This window comes from Acinonyx jubatus, chromosome X (assembly GCF_027475565.1).
Source record: "Acinonyx jubatus isolate Ajub_Pintada_27869175 chromosome X, VMU_Ajub_asm_v1.0, whole genome shotgun sequence".
NCBI lineage: Eukaryota > Metazoa > Chordata > Mammalia > Carnivora > Felidae > Acinonyx > Acinonyx jubatus.
The window spans coordinates 15,366,266-15,389,528 of NC_069389.1; the positions used below are offsets into that span (position 1 = coordinate 15,366,266).

The following is a 23,263-nucleotide window of genomic DNA, read 5'->3' on the forward strand; positions in this document are numbered from 1 at the left end:
GGGCACCTGGGTAGCTCAGTCAGTTAAGCATACAACTCTTGATTTTGGCTCAGGTCCTGATCTCAGAGTTGTGAGATCGAGCCCCACATTGGGCTCCCTGCTGGGCGTGCACCCTGTTTAAGGTTCTCTCTCTGCCTCTCTCTCTGCCCCTCCCCTGCTCACACTTTCTCTCCCTTAAAAAAAAAAAGTGAATTGCCATAATTAGTTTGCAAACACCTCAATCAGCTGTAACTTACCTACTACACTGGTCTTCAGTGGAGAAGTAGATTTGAAAGTCATCAGAATTATCATGGACATAAAGAAAACAACACCGTTCATCAAACTTTGATATGCTGTAAAATTGGAAAAACATAAGAATGCTTACCATATGTAAGTTATGATAACCCTTGTAAATTTTTCAGAAAAATCTAGTAATAGATTTTCTTTCATTTTGCAAATTTGAAAGATTCATTAATGTTTTAACAGATACCCCCCAAATTTGACTTCTGTTTCTCTATGAAAATTTTACTAGCAGGGACATTGGTCTTGCCTATGTTTCTATTCTCGAGAACTTACCATATATGCAGTGCTAAACAAAGCACAGAGCAGCAAGAAAGGGAAAGAAATATGATCTCTGTCCTCAAAAGTTTAGAATTTCACACAAAAGACAGGAAGCTTATTTGTGAGATAACGTATTATGGTACCAAAGGAATTACTAGACTTGAAAAGTATCAGGACAGAGTATTTGTGGCCACACAAGGGAGGCAGAAATAAACATGGCATCTTAGCTCAAGAAAGGCGTTAAATGTTATCTGGTCCATTTCCATGTAAGGTTGGGATCTGACTCTACAGTGCCTGCCTTAGTCGACGTTCAGGTTTCCTGGACATACCCAGTGACAGAAAATCCCCATACTCCATCTGCTGATGGACTTAACTGCTAGAAAGTTCTATACCTACACTGGGCCAAAGCCTACACAATGGCCCTCATTTAGCCAGGTGGCACTATGGAAAAGCCCAAATTCTCTTCAAACGATGCCACTGTATCTTGCCCTAAGTTATCTCTTCCTGAGATCCACAGCTTCTTTAGCCATTCTTCCTGTGTTCAGGGATTATGTGACAAATAATGAGTTGAAACAGCAATAGTACAGGGAGATTAAAAAAAATTAAAACTAGGTTATACATAATTTTTGAAAACCAATTTGTAAAGGAACTACCACGGTTAGTTGGGTAGCACTGGGAATGTGCAACACATGTTCTTTGTGTCACCTTGGTTCCAGGTTCTGATTCTCACCCCAGGCCCTTTGCACATCCTTGTTGATGAGTGAATGGCAGCAAGAGATAGATCCATGAGGAGGCACAAACAAAAGGTTCTTAAGTACATGTTCTTATACCACTTAGTTTCTGGAGTAATAAGATTTTCAAAATGTTCAACACTTTTTGAATTTTATTTTTGGAGCAGCATTGCTCAAATTCACTACCCTGTTCTTAAATTATTCCCCCTCCCTTTAAAGTGACAAAAACATTCTAATTTAAACAGTGATATGTCTAGAATAGGATCGTACCATGTCTAGAGGTAACAGGGGATTCATTCAGTGGCCTGTGGTCTTACAATCAGAAAAAGGACATACAGTTATAATCTGAGCCCTTAATTTAATGGAAACTATGAAGAAACAGAGTCCTAGAGTGACCTTGTCAAGGTCAAACAGTGAAAGAGGGATTAGAACTCACATCTGCTTCAGAGCCGCTCCTACCCTTGGTTGTGCTGGGAGAGTGAGGCTCAGAGTGCAGCCACAAGGGTCACCAAATGGTCACCACCCCTGGTCCAAAGAGCAAGCACCGTACCTCTCCTTGGACTACACCACCTCTCCCCCAGCTACTAACAATTCCCTTGGCTCCGTTACTCTGCTCAGGAGACCCTAACCAAGTGGCATTACCAAGTAACTCCTTCTTGGTAGAAGTACAGATTTCTAGGTTTCTGGGTTTTCCTGAGCACTTGAACATCAACGGCTTAAACAAGAAACACTTTCTCTTTCTAGAGATACAACTTCATTTTTAAAGAAAAGTTTGAGACAAGAGAGTTTTAGTCTATGGATACCACAAAAAGCTATTGTGTTACAACAAGCCAAGAAGCCCTGACTAGCAGCACATGAGCAAGGGTTACAAAAGAGCTCATAGTCTATTTCGGATTGTTAAAAATGAAAATATCACATATTATAAATAAGTGGAAACGTTAAAGTAATAAAACACTGTCATTATCACCTGTATTAAAACAATAATTCCATTTTTCCTTATGTTCGTTCTTACCTTATTCCCCTAATGGAAGAAGCTGTAAAGTTCCATTCATGAATTTGTTTCTGTAGGTTTTAAAGACAAAAGTCAGTAGAGCTTGATTTTTTTCCACGCAAAAAAATTTTGGGGGGTTTCATTCTCAGGTCACTTTTGCTATTTTACTTTCAATGGAGATTTATAAGTTAGAGCAATATATTTTATATAACTTGGAAGACCTGAAACACTTTCTAAGGTATCCTAAAAATTCATTTGTATCTTTAATCCAGTTTAGAGCAAATGATCTAAATTTGAAAGAGTATAAGCACAGAGTAAACACAGACTGAATGGACTTTCATCTTCTGTCGACATACCAGGAAAACTTGAAAATGAGTTTGGGAACAGCCCACCTAAGTTGAGTGACCTGTGAAAATGTTTGCAGAAGCAAGACTGTAGCAGACTCCAGTCAGTGTTCTCCAATCTTTCTTTCTGTCCCTGGGCACACAGCTGGAATGCATTTCCCAGCCACCCCTGCAGCTAGGTGGGGCCACAGGATGAGGTTCTGACCAACTGGGTCTAAGGAGGAATGATGTGCTCCACCTGTGGGCCGGGCTCATAAAAACCTCCCCAGCCATGCTCTATTCCGCTACAGGGAACGGAGACTCTGCCAACCTGGATGTGACACAAAGCACAGATAATCCTTTATCATGTTAAGACACTGATATCTGGGGGCTATGTGTTTCAGCAGATACCTTATTATCATAACTAACACAAAGACTAACTTGGATTTCAGTCTGTACGTGACAGATTTTTTAAAATAACTGTTCCCTCCCTCCACTGCCATTCCACGCACGTCATAGACTTTGCACAAAGCTAAGCCTCAAAAGAAATATCTGAAATCCTTTTCAGAAGAGCCAAAGGCTACAATACCGATCCATCACAACAATGGACAATCATTTAAAATAAGAAAAGACATTTGGTTGGCCTGAACAATGTCATAAGTGACCAGCTCAGCCCCCAAGAGAAGTGTCAGAGCCCAATGACTGAGCATACGGCTTAGGAGAACAGCCATGAGCAGTGGGGTGACAAGTTACCTGCCATCCTGGAGGAACGACAACAGGAAAAACGGGAAATATGGCCCTCAATGGGAGAAGATCCATTCAGAGGTGTTGATTAAGCACCTACTATGTGCTGGGTAAGTACTGTGGACATAACAGAACACAAAACTCCTGCCCTCATGGAGCTTCCATTCAAGTGAGGAGAGAGGAAAAATAAATTAAGTAGTAACTTAATAGGACAGAGGACGAAAAGCACCACAATGCCAAATAGAACCAGGAAGGACATCAAGGTAGGGCAGGAGTCATGATGTTAAACTGGACGTTCCGTGAAGGCATCTCTGATGACGTTTGAGCAGTAGGCTAAAGCAGGTGAAGGCATGAACCATGTGGATATCTGGGGGGGAAAGAACAGTCCCAGGCAGCGGGCACAGCAAGTGCAAAGGTCCTGAGGCAGCAGTGTCCTGGCATGTTTGGGGACCAGCCAAGAGGGGAGCATGCCTGGAGCGAGTGACTGAGGGGAGTGGGTGAGGAGGCTGGAGAGCTCACGACGAAGATCATGCAGGGCCTAGGAGACCATCATCAGGACCTCAGTTTCTACTCTATAGAAGACGGGAACCAGTGAGGGCTGTGAAAGATGAAAGCATATGCTAATATGAAAGCCAGCACACTGGACCCAACCATGTAGAAAGACTGAGCATATTTCAGAGTTCTATTCAAAGTCACTGAAAGAAGGCAGTGGTGGAGAGCAGGAGCCTACCTTCGGATTAGGGTACAGAAACAGGAACCAGGACAGATTCAAGACAGCCTTGGGCCACCTACCTATACCTTCAAGAGGCTGCATGTGCATAAAAAGCTCAGCCACAGGGGCACTCAGGTGGCTCAGATGGTTGAGCGTCTGACTTCAGCTCTGGTCGTCATTAACAGTTCGTGAGTTCAAGCCCCCCATCAGGCTCACTGCTGTCATCGCACAGCCTGTTTCAGATTCTCTGTCCCCCTCTCCCTCTGCCCTTCCCCTGGTGGTGCGCTCTATCGCAAGCATTAAAAAAAACAACAACAACAAACCTCAGCCACAGGAGTTTTTGAAGTATTCCCAGATGGTAGGTTTACTGTGAGGTAGCTTTCTGGAGCTTCTTGATTGGGGAGGAAGATTTGCTGGCTAAGAAGTAAACAACACACACTCCTCTTTCCCTTTCTATCATAACCAATGGGCATTTGAGGTACCGGCTTTGTAGATACTATGGATATAAAACATACAAGTCCTGCATGGGCTTGCAGAGCACTTGGGGAGACATTCTCAAAAACCGATCAATAAGCAACAGGAAATCCTGTGTACACGATACAGGCAAGAAGGTAGCCTACAGTGAGTGAAAGGGGCGGGAGGGTGGTTAGAGACACCTCAGCAAAGTTGGAACTTGGGTCACTGGAAGAAGGAATTACACGGAATAAGGATGACGGAAGTGCACATGTGAGCCCCTGTGGGCCAGCTCAGGGGACAATGAGAGGGCGGGATTATACAGGGGCTTGACACTCAGTACGAGAGTATGAGTTTTAATCTGGAAAGCCATGGGATCCAGTAATGGTTTGGGCCAGTACAAGTGTTTTAAAATTATTATGAAAGTTCTGAATTGAAATACACCATACATTCACAAAAGGGCACAGTGATTGTCACAGTCCATTTCCACAAAATGAATACTTGTTGTAACCAGCATTTAAATCAAGAGATGTGGGGCACTGGGTTGCTCAGTCGGTCGAGCATCTGACTCTTGATTTCAGCTCAGGTCATGATCCCAGGATCGTGGGATCGCTCCCACTGTTGGACTCCACGGTGAGCGTGAAGCCTGCTTAGGATTCTCTCTTACCGCCCCCCCCACCCCTCTGTTCCTCTGTGTGTGCTCCTCTCCTGCACACACACACACACACACTCTCTCATGCTCTAAAAATCAATCAAGAGACAACATGAGCAGCAGCCCAGAAACTTCCCTCATAACCCCCCCATCTCTAGTCATCCAAGAGTAGAAACGGCAACTTCTGCCTGTTCTGGAATATTATGTGAATGAAATTGTGAAGCCTGCACTCTCTTGGATGTGCAAGTGGGGTTTTTCATGAAGCATCTGGTAGTGGAAGTCAGGGTGGCTGTGCAGGGTCTGACCCAGTGGCCTGGTGGGTCACCTGGCACGGAGTACCGTCTCCATCATGAACGCAGGGGCAGTTTTCCTCCCATCCCGAGCCTCCCGTTTCAGCAGCGTCCTCATCCTTTTGGAGAGGGGATACTTTCCCTCTGAATCATGAGGAAATGGACTCAAGACTACAGCTTTACATGTCGGGGTCAGAAGCTCCCAGGAAGAGTTTCCTGGGAGCAAGAGCCAGGGTGGGCTATGGAGAAACGGGCCAGGAAGCCAGAGGTGGGGACAGGCCTCCAGGGTTCCCCCGACCCTGGGCGCCTCAGCACCTCCCTCCTACTCCCAGAATGCAGACCTCTGAGGGAGGAATCTTGGGCATCTGGGACAATTCTGTAGACTCTGGACGTGTCAGTCCTGTGGCTCTCTTACATAAGCATAAAAGGTGGCGAGGACGACGACAGAGCTTTCCCCAACAAGCAGCCCTACCCGCGTAGTCAGCGCTGGTGGCTACTATGTGCCCAGTGGTGACTCTGGGGCATGAGAGTTGCTGAGGGGGCAATGCTGCATTTGTCCCCACGCCGGGTAGCCTACTTGCACTGTTGCACTGGGTGCCACTGGTGCCGGTCTAGGAAGGCCAACCGTGCACACCTCCTCCCAACCCCACGTTTGCAGCCCCACCGGACGTGGCTTCAAACTGGCCACGGCGGGAGTAGTTACACCGCAGAAACCGCCAAACGCCACGGGTCAGCCCTCTGCTCCCATGCCCCCTGGAGAGCTGGCTGTTAAACATTTACCAGCAGAAGTTTCTGAATCCTTGGCTAGCAAACCAGAACTGAATTTCTCTGACAGCAGTGTGGTCCGCCAGTACGCGACAGAACACCGTGCACGTGCCTGATCTCTCCCTGCTGGGCACAGCCCACCGGGAGAAGACGCAACGCCGTGGAGAAATGTCGCCCTCACTCCAGGCGAATCTGCTGGCTTTTACAGCCTGCAGAATTTCAAAAATGCAAATGCAGGCAAAAGCAAAAGCTTCCTCTCAAAGAAAAAAAGGCAATTTATATTTCCCTCAGACGTTTGTTCTGACAACTACAAGCACTTGTGCAAAACATTTCATCAGTCAGGGAAAACTAGCATTTGCTGCTTATATAGTTCTTTTCCCTTTCTTATTACAGACTATATACAAAGTAAAACATTTACAACTAGGGAGACAGTATATGTACCCATGGAAATTTCCGTTAAGGGCCAGCAACCATTAGAGGATTCAAATAAAATGGGCAAAGTGTGCAGAATTCCAGGAGACCAAAAACATTTGGCTCTAAAAGTCTGAGGAGTCACTTGAATAACATTGGTTTTTTACTCCAAGTACTTGTCAAAACAGGAGGTGTTTTGTGCGTACATCAATGGAATACTGAGGTCACAGACCACAATTTTGAAAACCCTCTCGTATCAGAGTGGCATCAATGACACAACGCAAACGAGCAAGGTCTGTCTCTAGTACAAGAACTCCAACATCAGAAGCGGGGTGCTTCCTGGGGGTGGGTACTGGAGAGGGGCACAGAGGGGGCGTAAGCCAGGCTTTGCGGGTAGTGGGGTCTGATGTTCTCTTCCTTGGCCACGCTGGTTACTCAGGTGTGTTCACTTGGCAAAAATCCATCAAACTGTACATTTATGACTGATGTGCTTTTCAGTGTCTATGACACTTCCATAAAAGGTTAAAAACAACCAAAGAGGCAAATTTAACAGAACATCTCCATTCTTCAAAGGAGCTCTAGCTGTTTGAACACCATGTGTATATTTTATTTTGGCCCTTTTTCTTTTGCAGTATTTAAACTAACACACACAGTGGAGCAAACCAAAGAAACCAACAACCCCAAGCACATCAGAGCAGCTCATGTCCCCTAATGGCTGCTGACTCTGATGAACGAGAAGGTCGCTACACTGTTAAATCTTAGAAAAGTTACTGGCTTACACTTGTGCTGTGGACCGAATGTTTGTGCCTCCACAAATCAGCTGTCGAAACCCCAATGTGACGGCACTGGGAGGTGGGACCTAGGGGAGGCAATCAGGTCATGAGGGTGGAGCCCTCGTGATGGGATTAGTGCTCTTATTAAAGGAGACACAAGGGAGACACTTCTTCACCACGTGAGGACACACCAAGAAGAGGGCCTTCACCAGAACCCGACCATGCGGGCACCCTGTCCTCAGACTCCCAGCCCTCAGAACTATGAGAAATATTCTTTAAGCCCTTAGCCTACGGTGTTCTGTTATAGCCGCTCAAGGGTACTAAGGCAACTTGAGATTTCATGTCCCTTTTTTTTTTTTAAACATCTTTACTGAGGTATAATAATAGACAAAGAAGTGCACATATTTAATGCACATAATTTGATGAGTTTGGACATATTCAAACACCATAATCAAGGTAATATCCATGTCTAACACCTCCCGAAGTGTCCTTGTGTCCCTTGGTTTTAGTTTCGTGTGTGTGTGGGGCGGGGGGGGGGGGGTGGCGGTTAAGGACACATGAGAATTACTCTCTTAAACCGTGAAGCATGCACAGTGCTGGATTGTTCACTCCGGGCGCCACAGCGTACAGCACACATCCGCAACTTCTGCATCCAGAAGGCAGACTTCATACCAGCCGAACGATGGGGAGGTGCCGTGTCGTGACTATTTCTGATAAGGAATTTCTTACACGATTTTGAGCCTCCGCTTATTCTCCCATGTTGCATTTCATTGTTGAGGATACTGTTTACTTTTACCTGATGAAGACCTAATTGCTCACGCTCTTATTTCCAGGAGAAAAATCCCTCTTTGCCTAGTTAATGGCAGAAGTCCCCCCACGCTCCATGAGAACATACACATAGTGAACAGACCCACATAATGAATGCACTTGTCAAAGGTGCTGGATCTTTTCATGACTAAAAATATTTCATTCAAGAAAAGAGCTGAAGAAGTACTTTAGACACACAGAGACAAAAATATAGCTACTACCACAAAACATCAGGCCTGGCCCAGCATTTCTGTGATCTCTTTAGCGGGCAATTAAAATGTTCCCTCTCCTATATCCTTGGTGTGAATATAAATTGAAATGGGACAAATATGCCAGTAGCTCTCAAATTTTAAATATATGTGGTCTTTAAAACCAGCAAGTCCATTTCTGGGAATCTCTGCTCCTGAAACAATCTATAGGAGTGTGCAAGGTGACACCGCCAGGACGTACACCGATGCATCTATCATCAGCTAGAGTGCACAGGTGAGGCTGAAAGGTGCACTGCAAGAGACTGGGACCATAATTTACAGTGCAAGCATACTCAGAAATGGACCACCCTGATACAGGAATATGGGGGATATTCCAACCAAAAACATCAGGGGGATCATTGTGTGCTATATGGAAATAATGTCTAAGATGTGAGAATCAGGGGCGCCTGGGTGGCTCAGTGGGTTAAGCGTCCGACTTCGGCTCAGGTCATGATCTCACGGCTCGTGAGTTCGAGCCCCGCGTCAGGCTCTGTGCTGACAGCTCAGAGCCTGGAGCCTGCTTCATGTTCTATGTCTCCCTCTCACTCTGCCCCTCCCCTGCTCATGCTCTCTCTCTCAAAAATAAGTAAACATTAAGATGTATGAATCAGTTAAAAAAGAGTAAGATGCAAAATAATAAATATATACTGTATGATCTCACTTTAACAAAAATACTCTCTATATATATACACACACGCACGCACAAACATATATATAAAACGTATGCATGTATAGGGGGACCTAGGTGGCTCAGTTGGCTAAGTGTCTGACTTCGGCTCATGTCATGATCTGACAGCTCGTGAGTTCGAGCCCCACATAGGGCTTTCTCCTGTCAGCGCAGAGCCCGCTTCAGTTCCTGTCTCCCTCTCTCTCTGCCCCTCCCCAGCTTGTGTTTTGTTTCAAAAATAAAACATCAAAAAAATTAAAATAATAAATATATGCACGTATACACACTCTTACACATACATAAGGCAGTGCAGAGAATGGTACGGATGAATATCCACCAAGTCAGTGGGGATGGGAATAAGGACAGGGTCTGGGGGATTTGGAGGGACTTTCCCACTACTCCTTATCCACTTCCTCAGGGTGTAACTTCTTTTTTCCACACTGTATTCATTTGCATAAACATACACAAAGTCATACCCACACATGTGTACACAAAGAAACATCAAATGGGAAAACCAGCATCCTCTCTCCCATCTGTGATTATACATACCCTCTTGCACTCACAGATCTTACCAGTCAGGCACAGGTACCTATTCTTTCAAGTACTGCAACACAGACCCTCCTACTTGAATACCAAATTTCTGATTCAATAGCACAGAAGCGAGAGACAGCTATGGAAGATTTTTTTCTTACCATTTCTGTGGGTGAGACATGCCACAGGAAAACCGTCTTCTCCTCAGCGTCACTGTTTATAGAAACATATGAAGGCTGGTAGACTTTGGTTGGTTCTATCACCAGCACCTGAAAGGACAGATTTCTGTGATGCACAGGAATATCCCAGACAGGTCACTCTGCCCAGTGAGCAAGTGGGAAGCGCTGTACTCCACAAATACTCGAGGACCTACTGTGTGCCAATACTACTCTAGGGCCCAGGGATACCGCAATCTTGACAGTAGTCCCTTCCCCACGGCAGGGGAGGAGTCTATGCTCTAATGGGGCACACAAGAAACAAACATATAGGGGCATGGAATACGGTCACCTATACGGCTGTGAAGCAAACACGACAGAATAAAGGTGGGGCGAGCACTTTAGATGGGGTGGCCAAGAAAGGCCTGCCCAACAAGGTGGCAGAGAAGAAAGAGGGAGGCTACAGTTTTTGAGAGAAATGAAGCAAACTGGATGATCTGTGAGTACGTGTCCAAGTCTATGAAACATCCAAGGGAATGAAGAGTGAGGTGACATTCCATGAGTAATGTTTTATTGCTGGGGGAGAGGGAGAGGAAGGAGATGGGGAGAAAGGAGACAGGGAGAGGGAGGGGGAGGGGGGAGAGAGAATGAATGGCTTTCCAAAGCAAATACAGCAACCTAATTAAGAGCGTTAAATCTAGGTAGAGATTACACAAGTGTCTGTTATTTTTTTGTCCCTTTCAATAGGTTGGAAATATTTCATAATTAAAAGAAGATTTTAAAACTTAGTACCCAAGAACAAAATCATTATCATAATCATTTCAAACAACTTAATCTCTATTAGCAGTTTAATGAAATTCCTGAACACAGCATGTTCACAAAATCTCATGGCATAAATACAAAATACAATTATGTCAAGTTCAATGTCTAGGATGCTTACGTATCTTACTCACGACTCCTTACAATATGGTCATAAAATTGAAACAAAAACTTAATGAAAAGCTAATAGCCATTTTGCTTTGCAATAACATTTTAAAAATTAATTAGTGGTATTGGAGGCAAACCAAAGCTCAATGGGAAACAGCGTCAAATTCCAAAATTTTACTATTAGTCTTGCACTGATTTAGAACAGGGTATCTCCACCTTGGTATTGCTGACATTTGGGGCCAGACGATTTTATGTAGGGGGAGGGGCTATCCTATGCACTGTGGGGTGTCTGGTGGCATCCCTGGCCTTCGCCAGGTGCCTGCCACTCGCTAGGTGCCAGTAGCAATACCTGCTTCGCAGCTGTGACAACCAAAAATGTCTCCAGATATTGCCAGATGTCCCCCAGGAGACAAAATGATTCTGTCAAGAACCACTATGTTAGAGGGCAGAGCCAACTTGTTCTAGTGAGCTGATCTATCCCTGGCTGATTCTACCAAAGACTGATGGGTATCTTCACATTTTCAACAACTCTAAGGTTTTCTCCCTTTCAGAGTATTCAATAATTAGCACCAATCCCCAGTTTCTTTGGCTCTATCTGAAAGAAATGGATTTTAGCATGACTTACTGGAAATCTGAGTCCATTAGCAACTTCATTTGTGGCCTCAAATATTATATCTAGCCAGAAGTTAAGCCGTTCTTGCCTGGGTGAATGTTCAACAATGGGTTTCCTGAAGCGCTGAATTAATAACAAGTTCTGAACTAATGATCGGAGGTACCTGGAAAAACCACAAGCACCAATAAATTAGATCCTTCAAGAAATGGAATTCAATTCTACTCCCTTTAAAAGAGGTTCCCCAAAAGCTTAATTTACTTAAATTCACAGTGTGTAGTGAGTGCTTCTTCATCATTTGGCAGCCACACACTTAATCAAAAGAAGCCCGAACACCGGGCAAAATAAGTTGGTCCAACAAAATCATACGTTATGGCTTTTCACCAACATTGGGCTAATGGTATTCCAAGTGTAGACACTGGCAGACATTTTTCTAACAACTACCTTAATAACAATGTAGTTTGAAATTCAAAGCAATTACAAAATGACAAAATTTCAAACTCACAGTCTTTTTTAAATCAACCTTTCTATTTTCAGGTAATTGTAGATTTACGTATACTTGTAAGAAATAATACAGAGATCCCATGTAACCTTGGGCCTGGTTTATACCAAGGATGACAGCTTATAAAATTCTAGAACAACATCACAAGCAGAATACCAACACGGACACAGTTAAGATAGAAAACATTTTCACAGTCACAAGGGTCATGCTTCCCTTCTATAGACATGCCATTTTCCTCCCATCCCTCTCTTCTCCTCCTTGACCCCAGACAATCACAAATGTGAAACTCATCGAATTTTTTTTATTAGATCTGACCAGGTAGATTTTGAAGTTACGAGGTCTTCAATCTCCCCACTTCTTTACTGTCTTCAGGCCAACTGAAGTTTCTGAGACATAGCTGTTGGGCAGTGGTGGTCACATCACCACTGGTAGTGAATGGGGATGGAGCACTGAAGGACTGAAAGCACTGGACTACTAGGTTGCTCTTTGAGGATAAAGTCTGGGGCTGCTCCGGGAAGGCACACGGCTAGACTCTGACTGACTTGCTTGGGTACCATGCAGTGAAGGGTTAATTCAGTAGGCCTGGGTCCTCCAAACTCTACACATTCCAAGGAAGGTCTGGCTCTTGACTGGCTTCTGGGACATTGCCTCTAAGCCCTTGGGACATCCAGCCTGATAAGAGTGTTTTTGCTTACCTGGGGCCTTGGGCCACGCTGTATCAGTGCCATCTCTACAGAGGCTAGGGATTCAGTGACTAAGGTCAACTACATGGGTGCTCCATGCTTACACGACTGAACCCCCATAAGACCCCGAACACCGAGACTTGGTGAGCTTCCCTGGTTGTCAATACTTCGTACATGTTGCCATACATTGTTGCTAGAAGAAGTAAGCACTGTCCATGTTACTCCACTGGGTGAGGACAACTAGAAGCTTGTACCTACTCTCTCCTGGACTCTGTCCTACGTGCCTTTTGCCTTTGCTGATTTCAATCTGTGTAATTTTATTGTAATAAACCTTAGCCATGAGTACGACAGCCTTCCTGAGTTCTGTGAGTCTTTCTAGCGAATCATGAAGCTCAGGGTGGTCTCGGACCTACAATATCAGGTCCCAACGCTGTAAGTCAGTGTAGGTACTAATGTAATTAGAACGTATTCAAGGCTTGGCTGTCGCCTCCCTGGAGTCGGCTCTGTCTAGCTCAGGTGCAGCAATGCACTTTAAAAGTAGAATTCTGGCAACGGCAACCACTCCAGGAAGGCTGGAGACTCTGCCTGAATCCCTATTGGCTCAGCCTCAGAAAAATTTCAACAGGCTGATATAGTTTGGGGATCAAATTTAGGTCCTTCAGATTGGGAAGAAAAAGGGTCCAACTAAAAATAACTGAAGAGATTCCGACCCCTGGGAGTCCAGATTGGCCCAGTGAACTGGGAAATAACGGGACAGATGAACACGGGTCATTAAAAGTAAAAAATTTTAAATGATGCATGTAATCCAAATGCATTTTAGACAAATCAGAAAAATAGAGATAAGGAAAAAAGATTAAAAACTTCTTATTAGGCTACCTCCTTGAGATCACCACTGTTGATATTTCAGGGAAAATCCATCATACATTTATTAATTACACAAATATCTAACAAGCATCTATTTTGAGACCACAGGAGTCAATGACATAGTGACGATTCTAATGGAGCTTCATGTCTATTGGCAAATCAGCTATTGCCCACCTCTCACAGACCTTGCTCTGAGTCACATACCAAACCCAGATTAATTAAAAGACCACACAGAACAGTGGTTCTCAAAGTGTGGTTCCCCAGAGCAGCAGCATCAGATTGTCATTTGCAAATACAAATCCTCAGGCCCTACCCTAGACCTTTGGAACCAGACAGCCTAAGGGCGGGCCCAGCTATCTGTGTTGTAATCAACACAGCTGATTCTGATACCTGCCGAAGTTTGAGAACCACTGAGAGAGGAAAATATACCCTGCAATGGGCTTTTCTTATCCTAGGATAAACCATGAACGCAAGTCCATGCCTCCCAGTGTTCTTTCTTGCCATTTTCATGGCGACACGATGGGCTAGGCTAGGGCCACTGCTCTGACTCCATTTTCTTGACCATATCTTGGTCGTTTAGTTCCAGTTTTCATGCGTGATGCACATCACTTTGTGGGTGTGCTTTCAGCTTTACTACCTGCTTTCTCACAAATACGTACTAGTGCTGAGGAAGGTTTTGTTCTTGAGGACCGAGATGACGACCTGAAGAAAGTACTAAGATTGAGAGCATCCTCTTGGAGACAGAGCGCGTAGGGACGTATTCTGTGCATGTACGTGCCCATCTGTCTGTCGTTCCCTCCTGTCACATAAAACCAAGTGAGCCTTCAGAGCTGTTCTTCGTGCCCTAACTTTGCTTTAATGAAGAAGTCAGAAGGAGAAACACGGCAATCGTTACTGTCTTTTGCATTTATCCCTCTCCTCTCTGGAGAAAACCCTTCAGAACGAGATCAGATATTGAGAGAAGTGAAGGCCACACACAGACATGACTCACCAGACTGGAGGTTTCAGTTTGAACAACCTCTCTGCCGCCTGGACAGCCTTCCCGACATCATTGGCCAACATGCTGACGTTGAAGAACTGACCCACATCCCAGTAATTGTTCATTTTCTCCAAGCTCCCTTTTCTTCCCAATAAACTGTTTAGCCGGACACCTTAAGAATTTGAATTTTACATGAAGTTATGAAAAATATTTCTAGTTTCCATCACATTATGCAAGCCTTCAGACAAAGGAAAAAGTACCCACTTTATGTTGGCTACCATCTCAGGCAGGCTATCAGAGAGTAATGGTTCCTTTTGAAACAAAATGCTAGTTATTTGAACGAAATGCTAGTAACTTTTAATGCTGAATTTGTGTTACCAAAGCACATTAACATCTGCTATCAAAAATAACTTTACCTATTTTCCTTAGTTCCATGGAAGTTTCAAATTGCTGTCCCGCAACTATCAGCAAAATTGCCAGGTTAATTCCTGAATAGAGAGATGACTGGAGCGCAAATCCTCTGCGATACCTGCCAGTACAGAACCGCCCGACTCTTATTATGGTAGAAGCAAAAAATTATAAATAATGGCACAAGCCCACCTTCTCATGAACTTTTTTTTTTGACCAACTAATTGGTTGTTTTCCAGATCCCCTCCCTCTTTACAAACAGCTACATCCAAGCACTCAAACAGCTTCTTGAAAATGTCATAATATTAACACTAAGGAGTTAAAAATTTTTCTTCAGTTTTATACTTTTTGATGAAAAAACCATGATCACTGTATAAAATAAGGAAATTATTTTAAAGTGCACAGAAGAAATTTAAAACCTTTTTATAACCCTATCCCCCAAAGTAGACCACAATTTGATGTCCAAATCACACTTTAAAAGTTAGACTCCATTTGTACATTGAGCATTCTTTATTAGGCGAAAATTCCATCAATTGTAGGCAATTACTCTGCAGGGTGTTTGTTTGCTTCTATCACAAAATGGAGTCATTTTTTTTTTTCACATACGAAGCAGTACCGGCAGGATCCTGGCCCCCAGATTGCTCCGAGAGTAGTGGCACAGCGTGACAGAAGAGCAGGGATCTGTCACCCTGGGGTAAAGAACAACATGCAAAATAGAGAGTACCATTTTTACACCTGAAGTTTAAAGAGTGCCATTTTAATTCTCTTATTCTTTTTTTCTCTACATAAAGAGCTTCTTTCCCTTCCATGAGCGAGTAGAAATATCATGGTTGGGAACAAAGAATTTGATCCACGAAGTAACAACACTAAAATGTTGTTAAGTGGCACAGTTCATACCAAAGACTTGTAAACCAGGAGGAATTTGATCACTCGTGTGACAACAAGAGAGTTAAACACCAACAAAATACTAATTGTGGAAGGGAGAACCTATCATTTAAAGTCAATTACAATTCAGTTTTATGAACTTTGGGGCTAATAATACAAGTATGCTCTGATGAACCAGAGGACACTAAGGAAGTCATTCCAACCCTACCCAATAAAATTCCAATAAAATTGAAAAACCTTCCCCCTCCCTCATTATGTCCTATGGTATTTGATTTTTTTTTTTTCCACTTTTACTATCAAAAGCTATCTAGGAAGAGTGCAGGGAGGGTGACTTCTCTATGCCTCTTATCCATAAATCAAACAGGCCCAGCTTAGGGGCAGAGAAGACTTGAACTGGGAATCAGGATTGCAGTCCCAGGTTTGCCTCTTACCAGCCCCCTGCCTCCCTGTGCCCATGTTCCACATTAGCACCTGAGGCCCTGGGTAAGATAACCCCAAGGTCTCACCATACCAGAGACTAAGCTTCATTTGTTCCTATAACCACTGCCTTATGAAGTGGATGGAGAAGGGCTCCTAGGACTTTGGCGAAGGAGCCACAGGCAGTCATTTCCTTACCTGAGGGCTGAATTCTTGGCCACTGTGATGGGAACACAGCTTCCTATTTCGGCTCTACCCAATATTAATTGCTCCTTAGCACCTTGAGCGACTCCTACCATACAGTACATCAGGTGCAATTACGAATAAAATAAGGTCCCTGCCCTCCAAGAAACTATACTATCGTAGAGGTAATAAGATCTACACACAGCTAGTGCAATTAGGGAAAACACAAACTTGAATGTGGTAAGTATCCTAAAACTACGCAAATCCATGTCTACAGGGGCTCACAGAAGTGGGGCCACCCCTAGAAACTCGAGATATGGCACAAAGATGGAAAGATGTGCAATGACAGAGATTTGGAAAGGAAACCTCCAACAGAGAGAATGGCAGGAACAGAGATGAGAGTCTGCAAAACTCCTAAGAAACTTCAGTTTAGTGAGCCATGTATCAGGTAGTGGGCAATGGGGCTCAGGGTGGGTTGGAGAAAGTTTGCAGAGCACCTAGACTGGTATTCTAAGAAGTCTGAGTTTTTATTTAATAGGAAATGGAGAGCCATGGTGGGTCTTGGAGCTTTAGGAGGAATAAGGCATAGTGGTTCAATCTACAAGGATAGACTTTAGAGACACCAAGCACAGAGCCTACTTGGAATACTGTTAGAACACTCCTGGCAAGAAAGTAAAAAAAAGTGGCACTGACCACGGTGGTGGTGATGAGCAAAGACTGGCAGGGAGTGAGGCAAGATACAGAGAAGGGCTGCGATGGGGAACTGACCATATGGGGAGGTAAATGAGTGAACATTACCAGATGTTAAAAAAAAAAAAAAGTCTATGTGTAGGAGGCTGAAGAATGGTAGTGAGAAAGCAAGACGTTGGAAGCCATCCCTTGTGGAGAGGTGAAGATTTCAGCCTGGATACACTGCATCTTACATAGCAGCACCACCTCTGGGTGGGACAGATGGGCAAACGGGGGCTGACGTGGGGCCAAAGCTTAGGACGCAGGTTAGGCTGGAGATCGGCTAACGGTTCCATGGTGTGGGAGTGACTGGGATCACCCGGGAGGACAGTGGGTAGAGAGAAGAGGGGAGATGACACAGCCGGCAACGTGTATGGAAGGAGAACAAGGGAGGGGAGAGGGCAAGGGGAAGCAGTGAGAACTAGGAGTGGAGCGGCAAGAGCTCTCGCGACAGAAATGGGTGAGGTAAGCTGTTGGCTCCGCCTTGGAATTATGTCCAGGTTCTGACATCTCATTATCATCACCACCACCTGGGCTCAAGCCACCATCAGCCCTTCTCTGATTTACTGCAGCCGTCCCCTGTTCCCCACTTCTGCTCTTGCCCCTGTGGTAGATTATTTAATAGCCACAAATCCCTCCCATCCCACGACACGTGTGCCTTTGTCACTTCTCCCATCCACAGCTGGAGTCTATTTGGGGTAACCATGTGATCTGCTTATGATGTGACCCAGGGTGTGAGGCAGAACTGACCCTGCGTGAGTTCCAGAGCCTGAGCTTCGCAGCTTCCACCTACATTCTCTCAGAATGCCGCCCACCAAGCTGGTCTGCCAGGATGAGAACCACAAGCAGAGGATGCAAGTGAACCACCAAGACCCAGCGCCAGTTGCCAAACGTGTGTGAGGCCATCTTGGACCTTCCACCCCTCCTGAGCCTCTAGCTGAGCTCATTTTTCCGAGTGAGACCAGCACTTTAGGAGTGGAACCAGCAGAGTGGCTGCCTGGCCAATCCACAGAATCAGGAAAAATTATAAATCGCTGTTTTAAGCCACTAACTTTTGGATTTGTTATGCAGCAAATGATAACTGATACACCCCCTGAAACGTATTCTTTGCAAAACAGTGAGAATGCGCTGGTAAAAAAGCATGTAGGATCTCGTCACAGCTCTGCTCAGAGTGCTCTGGTATTTTATCATCTCACTCACAATAAAAAGTTCTTCTCTCCCATTTCCTGCCACTCTCCCCTGGCACGTGCCTCACTGGCCTTGATCACGTGGAGCAAACTTCCTCCTCCTGGTCTCTGCCTCTGCTGGCCCTTCCTCCCAGAACACTTTCTCCACAGTGCTCAGCAAGGCTCATCTCACCACCCTCACAACTTTACTCACCTTCACTGATGACCCTGCCTGAAACTGCAGGTGACTCTTCCCAAGCCTCCTCAGATTCCCTGATGAACTTGTCCCTAGAGCCCTCATCAACAGGTGACATCCTATTCTTCTGTCTTTCTCTGTCTGACTTCCCTTACCAGCAATGCAAAGTCCGTGAAGGCGGGAATTCGTGTCCATGTCTGCTGCTTGTGTCTTTATCCCCACCATCTAGAAAAGTTTCTGGCATACAGTAAACCCTCAATAAACTTTTGTTAAATGAACAAAGAAAAGCAGGAAGGAAGGATAAAAGGAAGGGAGGAAGAAGGAAAGAAAAAAGGCAGGAAAGAAGGAAGGAAGAAGGCAGGCAGGCAGAACTGAGAAGATAATGCGCTAGTGGCGGTGGAACACAGTTCTGGATGAAGTAGCAGGGAAGGAGCAGCTGGGGAGGAGCCTGGTGAGCCTCCTTCTTGCCCCTATAAATGAGAGAACTTGTGAGAATAATGTCACCAGTACAAAACGCAGTTTTTAATGGTCCCTTTCAGAAAAAGGAATCTGGAAAATTCCCAAACCACATGTATGACTTTTTGTTTTTCCCCACCGTCAGCAGGCAGGCACGCGCGCGCGCACACACACACACACACACACACACACACACACACACGGAAAAGACCTGGATCCTTAGCCTCTGCAGTTCTGTTCTTTGCAGAGGTGCACACGCTACTGACTAGGATGGAGGGTTTACCACTCAATGGCGCGGTCTCGGCTGGTGCCATCTTTGCAGTCCGAATCCAAGAAGATGTCCTTGTAGATCCTCCCACACAGGCAGAACATGTCAGGGGCCGGGTGGTCACAGCTCTGCAGAACCTGGAGCATGACCTGCAGAGCCTTCTCACGGTCACCCGCACTGTTTCTCCTGAAAGATTTGTATGGTAAGATCACTCATGTCTGAAGCAAGACATGGGAGCATATGTGCGCTCGTTCTGGCAAGGGCTGGTGTAGGGATGCTGTGCTTTAGCAGGAAACAAAAGCCAAATAAGAATTCACTTTTTCATGTTCAAATGTAACAAGTGCTTCAGACCCACACCAGTAAATCTCACGCTGTCACAGTTGCTACTTGGTCCCTTCTCTCACTGAGATCCAGACTGTGGATGACAGCAGATGCAGACTGATGTGTTTGGGAAGACACACAAAATAACATGGCAGCTTCTATAGCTGGATGGACAGCAATGATTGTGGAAGCTACGCCTGAATCATGAGAATGACGTGGTTTGACAAAAGGTTCTTTTGGAAAAGTGGCAGGGCCCCCCAGTTCAGAAAGCCAAGAGACATTTAGAAATGTGTTTTGGCATTTCTCGACCTTGCCATCCTCAAACAGGAAAAGACCCCAGCAATTCCTGTTTTCCTGTCCACTGGAAAAGAAAATTTAGAAAATTGTTTCTATATTCACAAATCACAGTCTTCTCTCTTATTAACTTATATGGTAAAAATTTCATTTCACACAAAGGTAATGGATTCCTTCGATCATTGTTAAAATAATCTTTGCCACAAAATAACCCGAGTTTGTGGTTGTGAAATATTAAGGGCTCCTGTGAAGGTTTGGAAGCAAATGCCCATCAGTTGCAGAGCCTGATTAAATCAACTCTGGCTAATGATGTTCGTATTCATATTATAATACGTTAAACATTTGTATAAAGAAACAATTTCTATGTAATACTGCTATGGAGTGATCCCTAGAATTTAGTGTTAAGACCAGAAAACAAGGCACTGAATACTGTGCACACAGTGCTACCTTTTTATTTAGGCAAAGCAGAGATGTGAATATTTACCTGCTTTTATTTGCTCAAAATGGAAGGATAAACCAAAAGGTAATAAAACTGGCTACCAACAGGTGGAGGGAAAAAACGTGCTGAAGAGGACAGGAATCCAAATTCACTTCTTGGGATGTGACTTGGAAACTGCAAGGGTTTTTTTTTTTTTTTTTTTTTTTTTTTTTTTTTACCAAATTATAAAAGAAAATGAATTAAAAAAAATTTTACATTGTTCCCTAAAAATACCATTTGCCAATAAACACCATTTGAATTTGTGGCTGGAACCAAACAAATGACCCCCTGCAAGCAATTGGTGGCTTACCTACAAAAGACAAACTGGTTCACATGATTTTTAAAGCACAGCACTTTGTATTTTTCTAAGAGGATATAACTTAAGGAAAAAATATAAATGCAAAGAAATCTTAAATACTTTCTGGTAATCATATTGTTAGCAATAATACAGGAACTGGTAATGTGAAAACATCATGTAGTATAGAATACAACAAATGATGATGTTAATATCATTAGGAACCAGATTTTTCAGGGTAAGATATACAAACACAAAATCAAAGGAATTCAGTAAAAATCCTACAGTCCTAAATTTGAATTGAAACATCAATATAAAGTCATCCAGTGGTGTTCCTAGCTCTGTCTACCGAAAAGGACCAAAACGATGAGCAATTCAGTAGCAATGAGAACCTCCAAACCCTGACTGGGGTCTGTAAAAGCACCTCTTCCTACAAGGAACCAGGACTTCGTGGAGGAATGGCAGATTCCAGATATGTCTAAGATGGTCCTGGAACATCTTAATACAAAGACTCAAAGAAACTACTAAGTTCATATCAGAAAGACTCAGGAACTAACAAGAATCAGTTTTTGGCCAAAGAAGGGACAGTATGAGCATTAAAAAGAATAGTATAAAAAAGAATTGAAACATATCAACTATATTAAAATGATGATTTCATAATCATCTTACACAACTTCAGGGGTCACCCTTGGAGAACGCTAAGGAACCGTCTCATTATTTTTGAAAATTATCAAAGCAAAAATTAAGCAAATAGTCTCCTTTTCCCAGATGAGTTGTACACTGGGGGTAACCAAGTCATTGATGAGACGAAATGTCTCTTTAGAAAGTATTTGTGCTAGTAACTCAGGAATTAATTATAAAATTCAAGTATCACTATTTTTGTAACCCCTAATGAAACAATGGATCCAGGCAATGATCGTCAACGGCCATTAACATCACAAAAAAAGAAAAAACAAATAAAGAATACAATCAACTATGAAGTATTCTTTCCAGGAAAAAAAAAAAAAACAGAATCTGAACTAAGCCTCCAAATCTAACTACCAAGTTGCAAGGAGAAAAAGGGACAGAGGAACTTAATAAATCACACCACAGGGATACTATTACAAAATCCACGACTTTGGAACTGCTATCAGACAAATGCTTCCTTACCAAGTAATTAACAGGGAAAAGAAAAAATAAGATAAGGGGAAACCTATATACTAAAAAAGACTTGGGCGTCTGTGTGGCTCAGTCAGTTGAGTGTCCGACTCTTGATTTCGGCTCAGGTTATGATCTCATGGTTTGTGGGACTGAGCACCGCGTGCTGGGTTCTATGCCGACAGTGTGGAGCCTGCTTGGTATTCTCTCTCTCTCTCTCTCTCTCTCTCTCTCTCTCTCTGCCCCCCCCCACTTGTGCACTCCCTCCCTCTCTCTCAAAATAAACAAATATTTTAAAATATATTAAAAAAGACTTAAGAATCATCTCAACCAAATGCCATGTATAGACCTTGTTTGGATCATGACTCAAAAAACCCCACTCTAAACACAAAAGGTAAAGACAGAGAGGAACCTGGGAAAATCTGAGCATTGATACTGAGGAATTATTGTTTATCCTTAGGTATAACACAATCATGACCATGTTTTGTCAAACTGTCCCTCAGACAATACAGAAATATCTCTGGATAAAATGGTATGTCTTTGCTTCAAAATAAATCTGGTGTTGGGGTAAGACAGAGTGGATGGGGTGAGCAGGAAACAAAAATGGCCATGCAGGGATCATTACTGAAGAGTGGAAAAGGGGTACATGGGGGTTCACTATATTATTTCCTACTTTTGACTGTGTTTGAAATTTCTATTAATACATTCAATGCAATCCCAGTCAAAATTGCACCAGCATTCTTCTCGAAGCTAGAACAAGCAATCCTAAAATTTGTGGGGAACCACAAAAGACCCCGAATAGCCAAAGTAATTTTGAAGAAGAAGACCAAAGCAGGAGGCATCACAATCCCAGACTTTAGCCTCTACTACAAAGCTGTAATCATCAAGACAGCATGGTATTGACACAAAAACAGACACCTAGACCAATGGAATAGAATAGAAACCCCAGAATTAAACCCACAAAAGTATGGCCAGCTAATCTTTGACAAAGCAGGAAAGAATATCCAATGGAAAAAAAAAAACCAAGTCTCTTTAACAAATGGTGCTGGGAGAGCTGGACAGCAACATGCAGAAGAATGAAACTAGACCACTTTCTTACACCATTCATAAAAATAAACTCAAAATGGATAAAGGACCTGAATGTGAGACAGGAAACCATCAAAAGCAGGAGAAAGCAGGAAAACACCTCTCTGACCTCAGCCACAGCAATTTCTTACTTGACACATCCCCAAAGGCAAGGGAATTAAAAGCAAAAATGAACTATTGGGACCTCATGAAGATAAAAAGCTTCTGCACTGCAAAGGAAACAATCAACAAAACTAAAAGGCAACCTACAGAATGGGAAAAGATATTTGCAAATGACATATTGGACAAAGGGCTAGTATCCAAGATCTATAAAGAGCTCACCAAACTCCATACCCGAAAAACAAATAATCCAGTGAAGAAATGGGCAGAAAACATGAAAAGACACTTCTCTAAAGAAGACATCCACATGGCCAACAGGCACATGAAAAGATGCTCCACGTTGCTCCTCATCAGGGAAATACAAATCAAAACCACACTCAGATACCACCTCACGTCAGTCAGAGTGGCTAAAATAAACAAATCAGGAGACTATAGATGCTGGAGGGGATGTGGAGAAACAGGAACCCTCTTGCATTGCTGGTGGGAA

The 23,263-nt window shown here is 43.7% G+C and overlaps 1 protein-coding gene across 5 annotated transcripts in view; it reads right to left on the minus strand.

The window, feature by feature from the left end:
* MAP3K15 (mitogen-activated protein kinase kinase kinase 15) overlaps nt 1-23,263 on the minus strand; it is a 123,013-nt gene that overhangs the window by 35,549 nt on the left and 64,201 nt on the right. For all 5 annotated transcript variants that reach the window (XM_053202134.1, XM_027054690.2, XM_053202136.1 and 2 more), the window contains 7 exons: nt 19,082-19,252; nt 14,775-14,887; nt 14,371-14,530; nt 11,346-11,496; nt 9,800-9,907; nt 2,284-2,333; nt 237-332 (listed from right to left, as the gene is read on the minus strand). In XM_053202134.1, the coding sequence (XP_053058109.1) occupies nt 237-332; nt 2,284-2,333; nt 9,800-9,907; nt 11,346-11,496; nt 14,371-14,530; nt 14,775-14,887; nt 19,082-19,252 (849 nt within the window). The remainder of the gene's footprint in view (nt 1-236; nt 333-2,283; nt 2,334-9,799; nt 9,908-11,345; nt 11,497-14,370; nt 14,531-14,774; nt 14,888-19,081; nt 19,253-23,263) is intronic.